Raw genomic sequence first — 13,506 nt, 5'->3', positions numbered from 1 at the left:
CCATCCACCAATCTGCCAGGATTGATAAAACAAGGCTAGGCAGCAATCAGCTTTGCTAAGTGCATTTCTTAGCAAACCTCTGATATCTTTGAAAGATTCAGCTTTAGTGGGTTACGTTAACTGGGGTCCATGCAAATATCATTCACATGGTCAATTGGCTGTTTACTTACTGTGTCTCCCACCTTCATGTGAGAGCATTTCTTCTGGTGTGGGATGAGGGTGCCATTGTTACAGATAGCTGTGAAGGACAGGTTGAGTCCTTCTGTGTCTCCTAACACCTCCAGTTCTACCTCAGACCGTAGTTCCTTTAGTTCAGACATAAAGGGTAGAATGAAGTCACAACCAGAAACATACAGCCAAAAGAAAAGGCTGTGAATCATATTTATTCCATTACAAATGACAAAAGTAAAATATAGTCTAAAAGAAATCCACCTTATCATTAATCAAATGAGAAAGTGAGCCATCAGACTATATGTATTTTGCATTTTAGTGACTCGAACATCATCAGTTATATGATACACTATTACCTCATGACAGTGTAACTATATAACAAAATACTTTAAGATGGTTTGCTGCAATATAGGATAGACACCAGTCTTTCAGTTGCTTAAGCCTTTCTGAAGGTTTTGGTGAAGTGCTTATCCTGGGTTGCAGATCTTGTTTATGTAAAAGATAACTGTTCTGCTTCTGTCTTGGTAGCAAAGCACAGTAATGACTCCCTTTATTTGTATGTGTCATCATTTCTTAGGCCATAAAGCAGCTTTAGTTGCTTTGTAAGGAATACAGAACTGCAGCCATTCTTCCAAGAAGGAAATTTTGCTTCCCTGATATCAAATTTACACCCTGCGGTTCTGTTTTGGTACATTTCTGCATACATAATAACTTTTCATCTCAATATCGAATCATAGCTCAAATGCTTTGCAGACATTTTACAATGGCAATTACCCTCAGCACTTACAGTAACAACAATGCATTTAATGAATTAAGGTGACAACAATCACAATTGTTAATGAAAACTTGCCGTGATGGCAGCCCGACACATGGTGGTTAGCTGACACTATTAATTACATGACTGACCCACATTTTCATGGTTTTAAAATGTGGCAGACAAATGTACCTTAAAGTCATTATTGGGATTTTAAAAGTACTTATTGTGCATGTATAGTCAGGTCTGGGATAAGTTGTGTTTTTGCTTTCTGAAGCTAATTATTTTATGTTTTCTGTTTCTTATTTAGCTACAACATAGAAGTTTGTATTTTGGGTTGTAAAACTCAATTTTTAAAGATAAAAAAGAGCAAAACCAATTTAAAATATTGCAAATTAAGTTACAGTTCAATGCATTTAAAAGTGTTTGGGTTTATACATCTACCTTACCATTGGCATTTTAAAAGAATATTCAACTTCAAGTTTTCCTGAAGTGTAATTTTGCCTACTGCATAGTAAGATGACCCTTCCTTTCTCCAAATTCTGCTTATCCTGACATCAAGAATTCAGGCAGAAGTAGAGTTGGGACAGTGGCAGAGTGAGTCAAGAGCTAAACAAGAAATGAGGGCTATGTGTTGGTGAGAGGTGACAACAAAAATGAGGGCTAGTGACATAATCCGACCTAAGTGAAAGAAATCTCAACATTGATAGAATCATCACAATGCAAAATTGACCATGAATATTGACCATGAATATTATTACTTTTCCTTAGGAAAGTTAACATATTTTTTAACCCATTCATTTGTGTGTGTGTGTGTGTGTGTGTGTGTGTGTGTGTGTGTGTGTGTGTGTGTGTGTGTGTGTGTGTGTATGTGTGCATCTTTTATGAGTTGGGTCAAGCAGACAAACCAAATGGATTCCTTCCTAGAGTTTAAATCCCAGTATCCTTAGGATTATTGTTATTTCAGTCACAAGGTGAGGTAAGGAAAGAAATTAGAGAGAGATGGTCAGATAAATACATTCCTGTGTTCAAAATTTTTGATAATAATATGGTGCCGTGGTATAATTAGTGGAGTTATCTATCCACAATTTGTGAACATACATTGCCTCTGCTTTACTAGAAGACAATCCGACAATTTGATTTTTCTCTCAATATATTATCTTGCTTTCTGTCTTTATTTAGAATCTTAAATATTTGGTCTATAGATTCCTGTGTTTTAAAGTCTTTCTGAACACTTAAAAATAATAGCATGGAAACCTACCTGGAACTAGTGCCACAATCTACTTGTATACCTCCCCTGTGGATCCTAGAGTTTCACTAACTCCAGAGCAAGATTGTACAGTAGAAAAATAAGAGAAACTTCTTGGTATTTGTTTTTTTTTGGTCCAGTCGTGGGCCTGAACTCTGGGCCTGGGCGCTGTCCCTCAGCTCTTCAGCTCAAGGCTAGCGCTCTACCACTTGAGCCACAGCACCACTTCCGGCTTTTTTCTTATGTGGTGCTGAGCAATCGAACCCAGGGCCTCAGGCATGCAAGGCAAGCGCTCTACCACTGAGCCACCTTCCCAGCCCACTTCTTGGTATTTTTGAAACAGTAAATAAAAACACAAGATTCAGTTCAAATAATTAATGCCTTGGTTACATTATCTAATAATTCTGTGCTTGACTTGGAACCACAAAGAAACTTGGAACCCCAAAGAAAGACATGAAGCAGGAACATAGGCTGCAAGCCATTCTGGACAAGGATACGTTTTTGTTTTTGTTTTTGTTTTTTGGGTCCGGTTGTGGGGCCTGAACTCTGGGCCTGTCCGCTGTCCCTCAGCCCTTCAGCTTAAGGCTAGCGCTCTACCACTTGAGCCACAGCGCCACTTCCGGCTTTTTTCATTTTGCTTATGTAGTGCTGAGGAATCGAACCCAGGGCCTCAGGCATGCAAGGCAAGCGCTCTACCACTGAGCCATCTTCCCAGCCCAAGGATACGTTTTTGATAATCTACTATTTTAAAATTTGTTTAATTTCCTTGAAGCTGTTAGTGGCCAACACTTTTGAAAACCTTGGGTTAAAGAAAACTTAGTTTATTATCATTCAGTGAGGGATTGCTTTGTGATTTTATTTGATTTTACACATTAAAACTTTAATTACTGCGTGAGATAGAGGGAGGAAGATTTTCATAATGTTTTGTTGACAAGCTTTCCTGCCTGGAAGAATTTCAAGCATGAGTTAATGTGGTGATTAATTTCTGATATGAGCTAAGAAAACTGAAATTTCTAAGGATTATCAGTGAGAAAGAGCTGCCATCTACTTATAATTTTAATGACGAATCTATTCTTTTTACTCTCTGAATATCAATGAGGTATATCTTGCTCTCTTTTAGGTGAATTTCAAAATTAGTGGGGTGATATCAAAATCTTAGCAGTTTTTTGAAAAATATGTAGCTTCCCTTTTCCCTGAATTTTCCAAAGGGGATCCATAAAAGGGATCTGAGTGTGTCTAATGTTTTGATTTCTAGAGGTATATGGTATGTGATTTAAAGAACACTTGATTAGTTGGTGGTGATTACTGGTGTATACTGCATACATGTCTCTTAAATCTCAAACATTAAAGTTAGAAAAACTTTATTCACCCAGTATTATGTAAATGCTGTTTAGAACAAGTTTCCTAAACAAAAATTAGAAAGCATTTTTGCTTCTAAAACTTTCCTTCCCACTCTCCAAGTCCTAACTTACAGCTTCATCTGCATCTTTGTGTGGCTTTTGCTTTTATTTGTTTTGTGTTTAGGATTTGTTGTAGTTGCTGTTGTTGTTAAATAGGTGCCAGGAAAAAGAATAATATTTAAAAAAGAAAAAGTTGGGCTGGGAAGGTGGCTCAGTGGTAGAGTGCTTGCCTTGCATGCATGAGGCATTGGGTTCGATTCTTCCACACCATATAAACAGAAAAGGCCGGAAGTGGCACTGTAGCTCAAATGGTAGAACACTAGCCTTGAGCTGAAGAGCTCAGGGACAGTGCCCAGGCCCAGAGTTCAGGTCCCACGACCAACAAAAAAAAAAAAAAAAAAAAAAAAAGAAAAGAAAAGAAAAGAAAAGAAAAAGTTGGAAACTATCGATTCATTGTTAACTTGGTTAGAAAAAGGGAAGGAAAACTAGTAACCCTGTTGGGATGTATGTTATTTTAAGGGAGAAATTCTGTCCTCAGTATTAATTTGTAAATTCAGGGCAAAAGTAATTATATTCATAATCATTAACCCAATGGAATTGCCTCCTGGTTTCCTAACGTAGAGCATCTACTGCATGATGTGTGTGGCGTGCTTAGAGTATCTACTGCATGATGTGTGTGGCGTGCTTAGAATGTTTTGGTATGGAGCTAGCACTTATATTTTTTTCTATTGTCTAATCAAATCTGTACCGTTAAATTTTCCACATAAATCTGCTCTTCACTGGAAATTTATATTTAAAACTTTTTACACAAAGTGCTTACTTATGACTCAGGGAGTCATGTGAGTCAAATTAAACTTTGATGGGTACAATGCTATTGTTGGTTACTGTCATAAAAACTTTCTCAACTTTAGAGTCAAGTTTTAGATTTTTCCATTTCTGAGGAAGATCTGAAAAATAAATTGAATAAAATTTATACTTTAGCTTCAGTAATTCTTTGGATAAGAATTCTCTGTTCCAGCACACTAGCTACATCTTGGTTTCTGAATACCAATGAAATGCAAAACAGAAGCCAATTTCTAAGTAAAGTATCATACTTCATAAGCCGAGATGATAAGCTGGAGAATGTTACCAGAGTCCTTCTGAAGCAGCCCCACTGTAGCTCCCGGAATAAGTTGGGCATAGTTCTGTAACCAAAAAGAAGTGTAAGTCAATCTGATTGCTCACAGTAATTGAGAAATGTTAAGTATGGGGTTCAGCCTACTGGTTTGTGATCCCCTCTATTTAACTGGCCAGGGAAAACAGGCTCTTGATAATTAATGAGACTTGAAACAAGTGTTACATCATGCTAAACTCATGTGGGGAACATAAGCCAGAGTCGTTACTGGGAAAATCCTAGGTCATGGCTACCATAGTAAGGCTTGTGATTTATATCGCGACAGGAGTCAAGTTTCCAATAATTACAACATGCATATAATGTATTCCATTCCTGGAGTATCCTTTGTCCAAGAGTTTGAGTATGCATCTACGAACTCCTTCCTCTTTTTGCAATGTTGCTAGAAATCAGTCTTGGGCATACACATGGGCATTGAGGGAATCAGGTTGCTCTCAGTTATTTTGTCTAGAGATCTTAATGAGCAAAGGCTTGATGGAGAGAGTAGACTGTTCTGTTCACTCTTCCTTTCCCATGCATAATGAGTACTCCCCTAGGGAAGTCAGCACAGTCCAGGGGTTGTTTGGAATCATTTACAGCTGCATCATGATTGAGTCAGAACCTACTGCTAATCTACCTACATTCTCACTTGCATTGCTTCTCCTGAGCTTCGTTTCCACCTGAAAAGGACCTACCATATCAGTTGTTCGGCAACTCTGGTGTCAAATATTGCCAGAAAAAGACATTGCAAAGAAGTGAATTTTCTAGACAGGATATTATTTTGTGCTTGAAAACTGTGTTACTTTCAAAAGCAGAGATTTCTAAAGTATGTGATAAACTCTCAAGAATATGTGTGTGTGTGTGTGTGTGTGTGTGTGTGTGTGTGTGTGTGTGTGTGTGTGTGTGTGTGTGTGTGTTGAGTTATAGCTGTCAGTAGTAACTGCTGTCCTGTAATCATCAAAGGCCACCCCATAGGCCACCCCATACTGTGTGAGTCATAACTGTTTTGAATGTAGATTCTGTTTCTTGTATTTGGTTTTGTTTGTTTGTTTATGTTGGTACTGAGGCTTGAACTCAGGGCCTGGATACTCTCCCTTAGCCTTTTTGCTTAAGGGTAGAACTCTACCACAGCTCTACTTCCAATTTCAACTGGAAGTTAATTGAAGATTAAGTAGTTAATTGAAGATAAAGTAGTTAATTGAAGATAAGAGTTTCAAGAACTTTCCTACCTGGGCTGGAACTGATTCTCAAATCTCAAGATCCCTGAGTAGTTGGGATAATAGGCATGACTCACCTGTGCCCAGCTCTTGTTTTAAAACAGTTTTAAAACAGTTCTACCTTAAAAAAAAAAAACAGTTCTACCTTCTTTGTTAAGCACTCTGTTTCACTCACTAACTCATTTACTTATTATTCACCATTGCATACAGCAACATCTGTTAAGTAGGTTTAATATGTTGTTATATCAACAAGAGACAATACATCTTCTGTCACTTGTGGTCTTCTATATGCCATATAATCAGGTGAATGAATTTATTAAAATTGTATATAGAAAAGAGTAAGCAAGCGTTGAGTGATGTTTGATGTATCTCCTCTAATCCCAATGTAATTTTGAAATCTAATTCCAAAGAAGAAAGAAACTTAGGAAAACACACAAAATTGGAATTAATAAAACCACTAATTATAATAGTGAATAAATAAATCACAGCATGGGAAATGACAAAGAATGAACGGAGTCAGTGGAAAAATACAAAGGTAGGCAGGGCTTCCCAGAGATTTGCTGGAGTAGAACACTTGGGTGAGTATAAACTTTCTACACCTTTTGTGGGGGAAAAATGGGCTTCAATTTTGATTTGTGGTTTTGGTGATGTTCCGCCTTTTTCAATGTTCATGTGTGAAGTTGTTGGGAATCTAAATGTTTAAGCAAGTCAGATGTTCTACATTAACACTACATTTTAACATTGAGGGGTTAATACAGAAAAACAAATCAGGCAACATTCCTCACCTTACACCTTCTCCACATCACTGCCTGTTGATTCAGGGTGAACTTGTAAAATATGGCTTACCCCTTCAAATAAACACATGTCACAAATAGCTGTGAAGCATGAGACCTGTGGTTAGCAGCAAATACCTAAGTGGGAACTTGAATTCCACTCAACTGGAGCCAGAATATGTATAAATTTGGCTAATTCCCAAAGAGAAGGCAGAGGGAATCTTTAGAGCTTGACAAAGGAAGTTATTGATCCCATTGAGAAAGAATGCATGGCTCTTAGCTGTGTAAGAAATGGCCATCCTTGAAATGCATACTGGTGTCCAAGGTGTCATGGGTTTTTTCCACAAGCACTAATTTAAGTGGCCTCAAATTTGGCGTTAATTTTGGCTAACAAAGCTGAACTCATAGGTCATAATTATGATCCTGCCTGTGGGATGACATTTGGCATTTGCCTATTAGGATAAATGGTTAACATTAATTGCATTTGCTGATTGCCATTAGAGAGGGTACAAAAGAGTTGGCTGCCAGTTGCAATAACCAGTGATAACACTGACAATTGTGTAGAGAGAAACTATTAATTAATTTCTGGATGCTGATTCTCCAACCCCTCCCCTTGCTAAAGCATTTCAAATAATTAACTAAAAACATGGACAATTTGCCTTCGTGGTCTAACACTGTGAAAAATTCTACTTTAAATCTTGTAGTATTATGATTACTATACATATCAAAATGCCTTCTTCTCTAAAGTCCTAAAGTGCTATTATAAGTTGTCATGATTAAACACATTTAATATTAGGAAAGGATGATTTTTCAGGTCTGGCTGTGATGAATTACTTCATTGTGTTTCTGAAAGATGACACTTACTATTAGAAATGGTGAAGACTGTACATATGAAGTTGCATGAGCTGATTAGAAATGCAAACTCTTATGTCTGGGCTTGAATACTCTGTTGTCTTTCTATGGATTATCCTAATTATGGGCTTTCTTTCCTCTTGCTTTGCCACCCAGGAGTTCCTGAGATTGCTCTTCTCACTCACCTTTTGTAATCACCTTAGTTTTTTGAACTCTTTTTTTTTCTCTTCAAGTTCTATTTATTTTTCTATTAGATTTTTTTATTTGCTCAACAGTTTTGATTTGTGCCCTGAAATTCTTCTTGTCAAAGAGACAGAAAAAGAAGTGAACAGGATTCATTTAATAGGCAGGTATGAGGATAGAGAGGAGCGTGTGCACTGACATCTGTACACTCTGGGTGCATCTCAGAGATTATCTCCAAGGCCAGTTCTGCCCATAGTCTTGTCACCATGTACTGGTGCTTGCCTAAGGTACAGAAACATTCACAATCATTCCTGCCGCATTGGTTACCTACAAGCAGGTTACATCTGGGTCAGCTTTCTCTTCAGAGAAAGGACTAAGGACTAAGGACCTTGGCAGACCCTCCCTTGCTTTTGTGACATCTTGGTATTTCAGGTAGAGGGGATAGCTTTTGATGTGACTTCCATCCCTGCTTTAATACACATTCCATTGGTAACTCCTCAGCTTGAAAAGTTACCTGACCCTTGAGTCAGTGTTTAATAATACCCTTGCTGTTATCTGAATTTGTGTTTTTCCTTGGATGGTGGTGACTCTAGACCCTCTTTTCTTTCTCTTGTGACATTTTCTGCTATGTCTGGACTCTTCACCTCCTTAGAACCTGTGTATAGTGTAAGGCCTCCCTACTCACACCCCTCATTGGAGGGCAAGAAATCAGAAGTTAATTTGTATATATCAACTAGAAGCATTTTCATAAAGAATGAGTCTTTATAAGCCAGATACTTACAGGAATCAGCTACTTCTCTTTAGTCTCTGTACTTGCTTACTTCTTTCTATGAAGCCTCATGAACCACCCACTAATCTCACAACATTTTTGTGTATATGTGCTGCTGGTATGGGAGCTTGGGCTCTCACTCAGCTTTCTAGTCACTGTAGCAGTCGGAAGATATATCGTCATACTCTTACAAAGAATCATCTTCAGTAGGACAGGAAGAACACTGTATCATATACTAGTCACTTTCCATATCTGTGACAAAATACTTGAGGAAAGACAAAGGAGAGAGGATTTGCTTTGACTCACAATTGCCAAGGCTTGGGACTTGCTCTGTTCTGGGCCAGAACATGTTTGCAGGAAGTACGTGATAGAGCAAACCTGCTTACCCCATGGTGGCCAGGAAGGAGTGAGATAGAGAAGAGACCATGGGAAAGACATACTCTTCTAAGGCACATTCTTAGTGACGTATTCCTCCAACTAGACCTTGACTCCTAATAGCCATTCTGCTCTGAGCTCAGTGGGTTGATCCACTGATGAGGCAGGCTTTTTCATGATACAATGACTTCCAATAACACCACCAGTCAGGGAACAAGGCTTTCACACATCACTCTTTTAGGGGGGCACTTCATGTAGGAAAGATTAATGCAATACAAATATCAGAAAATGATTTGCCGATATTAACAAAATGGGTCTAAACTCTACATTGATAGAAAATGGCTCAGACAGTCAGCTTAATATTGAAGGAGAGGAATGTTGGATTACTGACACTACCTGACTCCAAGTCTTACTATAAAGTTACAGTAAGTGTCTGGGAAGGTGATTCAGTGGTAGAGTGCTTGCCTTGCATGTATGAGGCCCTGGGTTTGATTCTTCTAAATACCACATAAGCAGGAAAAAAAGCTGGAAGTGGTGCTGTGGCTCAAGTGGTAGAGTGCTAGCCTTTAGCTAAAGACTGAAGGACAGCACCCAGGGCCAGAGTTCAGGCCCCATGACCAATACCCCCCCAAAAAAAGTTACAGTAAGATGGAGAATGGGATATTGAAAAAAGAATAGACAAGTAGATGAAGAGAACAAAATACAGAGCCCTGAAACAGATCCACATAAATATAGTCATTGATCTTTAATGGAAGAGCAAAGACAACACCAGGAAAAAATTAGTTTTTCGACAAATAGTTCTAGAACAATTAGACATCTATGTGCCAAAAAAATACAAATCTAGACATAGACTTTATACCTTTCACAAATACTACATTAACATTTGCATTTGAAAATGAAAACCACAAAACTCATAAAAGATTATAGGGGATAATCTAGTTGACCTTGAGTTTGGTGACGACATGAGTTTGTGTGTGTGTGTGTGTGTGTGTGTGTGTGTGTGTGTGTGTGTGTGTTTGTGTGTGTGTGTGTATACGTGCCAGCCAATCTTGAGGCTTGAACTCAACCTAAGCACTGACCCTAAGCTTTTTGTTCAAGGCTAGCACTTTATCACTTGAGCCACAGCTCCATTTCTGAATTTTTGGTGGTTTGGAGATATGAGGCTCACAGAATTTCTTGCCTGGGCTAACTTGGAAGCTGAATCCTCAGATCTCAGACTTCTGAGTAGCTAAATTTACAGATATGACCAATGATACCTAGATGGTGGTGATATTTTAACTATAGCACCAAAGGCATGATGAACTGTACATAACATAAGCACTTCTCTGTGAAAGACAATGCCAAGGGAATGAGAAGAGAAGCTACCTACAGGAAAGGACACAGGCAAAAATATTTCTGATAAGATTTATTAGTTACTTAACATTAGGGTATATGGTCATATGTACATAGCTTTTGATCTCTTCTGCTTGTCCTAGACATATATTAGTTATTACAGATAAGGGAAACCATGGGACCTATGTTTCTTTGAATCTGGCTTACTTTACTTAATGTAATTTTTTTCCAAGTCTTTCCATTTCCTAACAAATGGGGCAATGCCAGTCTTTCTGATGGAGTCATAGAATTCCATTGTGTATATATACCACATTTTCTTGATCCATTCATCTACTGAGGGAATGAACACCAAGATAGGGACACAAGAGATTTTATCTTTCTTGTTGTTCTTTTGAATGTACTTATAATGTACTATGCGATTTTTTTCTTTGTATGTTCTTCCCCCATAGTACAACCCCTGTTGTCACTGTATTTGATTCCAGTGCCCTGCATATTGTATATACATTTTTCTAATTTGGGGAGGGAAGGGGAAATAACAAAATGCTGGAATCAGGATACAGGATGACCCATTGTAACAATGAGATGTACAAGACACTATGTTGAAAAGGAACTTAACAACTTTGTGCAGGGGGAGGAGTTGGGAAGGTGGGAGAGGGAAGGGATGGTAGGGGAAAAACAAAGGAGGAGGTAGCAATACTTGATAGGAAATGGACTCATCACCTTCCTCATGTAACTGTAACCCCTCTGTACAGCATCTTTACAATAATATATATTAAGAACAAAAAAGATTTATTGTTTACAATAAATAACTGCAAAAACATAAGACAAAGATCTGAAGAGACACTTCTCTGAAGAAGAGATACATGAAAAGAAGCTCCACATCATGTCATTAAAGAAATGCAAATTAAATGAGATACTACTTCATACATGTTCAGAAAGGTCAATGCTGGAACACGGACAAAACCAAATGTTACCTGGGATGTGAAGCCATAACAACTCTCATTCATTCCTGGTGGGAATGAAAAATGGTGTGGCAACTGTACATAGATGGCAGTGGTAGTTACCATATGATACAGCAATCAAACTCTCTGGCATTTATGTAAAGGAGTTATAAAAAAACTTATGCCAACAATGCTTGATAAGAAATGTACTTATTATCTTGCCCATGTAATTGTAACCCCTATGTACAGTATTTTCACAATAAAAAAGAAAGTAAATAAATAAAGTATAAAACCAAACCAAACCAAAACAAAAAACTTATGCCAGCCAGGCATTGGTAGCTCATGCCTGTATTCCTAGCTACTCAGGAAGCTGGATCTGAGGATCATGGTTCAAAGCCAGCCAAGGCAAGAAATTCCATGAGACTCATCTCCAATAAACCTCTAGAAAACCAGAAGTTGTGCTGTGGCTCAAGCTGTAGAGCACTAGGGACAGCTCTCAGGCCCAGAATTCAAGCTCCACGACTGACAACAACAACAAAAAAAAAAAAACAAAAAACAAAAAGCAAAAAAAAAACTTATCCCTACACAAAATCCTTGTACCATCTGTTTTTACCAGCTGCATTCATAATTTCCCAAACTTGAATAAATGAGTGGATAAACTATGTACATCCAGACAATGGAATATTATTCAACACTAAAAAGCAAGGAGCTATTAAATACATGGAAGACTCTTTTTTTTTTTTTTAGGTCCAGTCATGGGGCCTGAACTCTGGGCCTGGGCGCTGTCCCTCAGCTCTTCAGCTCAAGGCTAGCGCTCTACCACTTGAGCCACAGCGCCACTTCCGGCTTTTTTCTTTTTGCTTATGTGGTGCTGAGGAATCAAACCCAGGGCCTCATGCATGCAAGGCAAGCACTCTACCATGAGCCACCTTCCCAGCCCCCATGGAATTATCTTAAATCCATATTAACAGAGAAAGAAACTCATCTTCACAGACTACAAATGTATTTTCCCACCTGTTTAGAGTGGAAAAGGCAAAACTATGGAGGCAGTGCTAGGGATGTAACTCAGTGGTAGAAGAATTCCCTCACATACAGCAGACCTCATTGAGTTTGATCTTTAGAATTAAAAAAAAGGGAAAGAAAGGATCATTGTCACATACATGAAGGAAGGATGAATAGACAGAACATTGAGATTTTTAGGGTAGTGAAATGACTACATATGCTACTACTGAACAATGAATGTTATTGCATATTTGTCTAAACCCATACAATGGGCTAATGAATGTCTAGAGAGAATTCTAATGAAAATTATGGGAAACTACAGAGCTTGGGTAGTCATGGTGTATCAGTGTCCCACTAATTGTAACATATTTGCTACCCTGGTGTGGGGATGATTCCAATGGGGAGCCGTACACGTGCAGGACAGGGACCCGTGGGCAATCTGTACAGCTTTGCTGTATACAGCTTTGCTGTGAACTTAAATCGCTGCAAAAATAGGCTGGGCTTTTGTTTGCTTTGTACCTGTACTAGGGCCTGAGGTCAAGCTTTTATTCATTCAAAGCTAGTGCTTTACCCTTATGCCACAGCTGGCTTTTGGTGTTTCACATAGACAAGGCTCTCAAACTTTTCTGCCTGGATTATCTTTGAACTGTGATCCTCAGATCTCAGCCTCTTGAGTAGCAAGGGTTATAGGTGTGAGCCACTATGAGTGTCCAACCAAAGCTTATTTTTAAAAATAAAAATTTCTGTTCTCAGCAGGGTACTGGTGACTCACATTTGTAATTCTAGCCAAGATCCAGGAAGAAAGTATGTGTACCCAATAGAGACACAGATCCATGCGATGTCCGGCTGCTCTAATTTTAACAATGCACATGGGAGCAAACGTTGATGTTGTCAAGGAGATGTGTTTGCAAATGCCAAGTAAACTGTTCAAAGTGCAGGTGATTTTGAAGAGGCTCAGATCTATTACTTATCTAACCATAAGAGTTAGGGCTAGGGATGCATCTCCAGGCAGGCTTCAGCTTTCACTGGTATCTCTTCTGCTTTCTGCCTTGTCCCCTTGTCTCAGGAGCTACTCTCAGGAATAAGACCCAATCAGTTACAGTGATGAGAGGTCTTCACACTCCCAAGCCCCTCCTGCCTTTTGGGGGCCTGTAATCTCAGGCTCCTAGAGTTTCTGCTAGTATGGGGAACCTGGGACTTCAGGGAAGTGGTAGGAATGCCAAGGGGTAGAGACCTGCTCAGGCTCTACTATCAGTGTCTACAGACAGGGCTGAAGATGCCCAGCACATGCTGAAGATGCCCAGCACATCCTACATTCCTGAGAAAGAATAACTAGAA

The 13,506-nt window shown here is 38.7% G+C and overlaps 1 protein-coding gene across 7 annotated transcripts in view; it reads right to left on the bottom strand.

The window, feature by feature from the left end:
• Itgb6 (integrin subunit beta 6) overlaps positions 1-13,506 on the bottom strand; it is a 127,749-nt gene that overhangs the window by 27,904 nt on the left and 86,339 nt on the right. For 6 of the 7 annotated variants that reach the window (XM_070022341.1, XM_070022310.1, XM_070022333.1 and 3 more), the window contains 2 exons: positions 4,669-4,758; positions 171-305 (listed from right to left, as the gene is read on the bottom strand). In XM_070022341.1, the coding sequence (XP_069878442.1) occupies positions 171-305; positions 4,669-4,758 (225 nt within the window). The remainder of the gene's footprint in view (positions 1-170; positions 306-4,668; positions 4,759-13,506) is intronic. The other variant, XM_070022355.1, reaches the window with a different exon arrangement.

The sequence above is a fragment of the Dipodomys merriami genome, unplaced genomic scaffold (genome assembly GCF_024711535.1).
Source record: "Dipodomys merriami isolate MVZ:Mamm:240054 unplaced genomic scaffold, mDipMer1.0.p SCAF_1, whole genome shotgun sequence".
Lineage (NCBI taxonomy): Eukaryota > Metazoa > Chordata > Mammalia > Rodentia > Heteromyidae > Dipodomys > Dipodomys merriami.
Note: the sequence above shows the minus strand (reverse complement) of the source record. Positions and strands in the feature narration are given on the sequence as shown.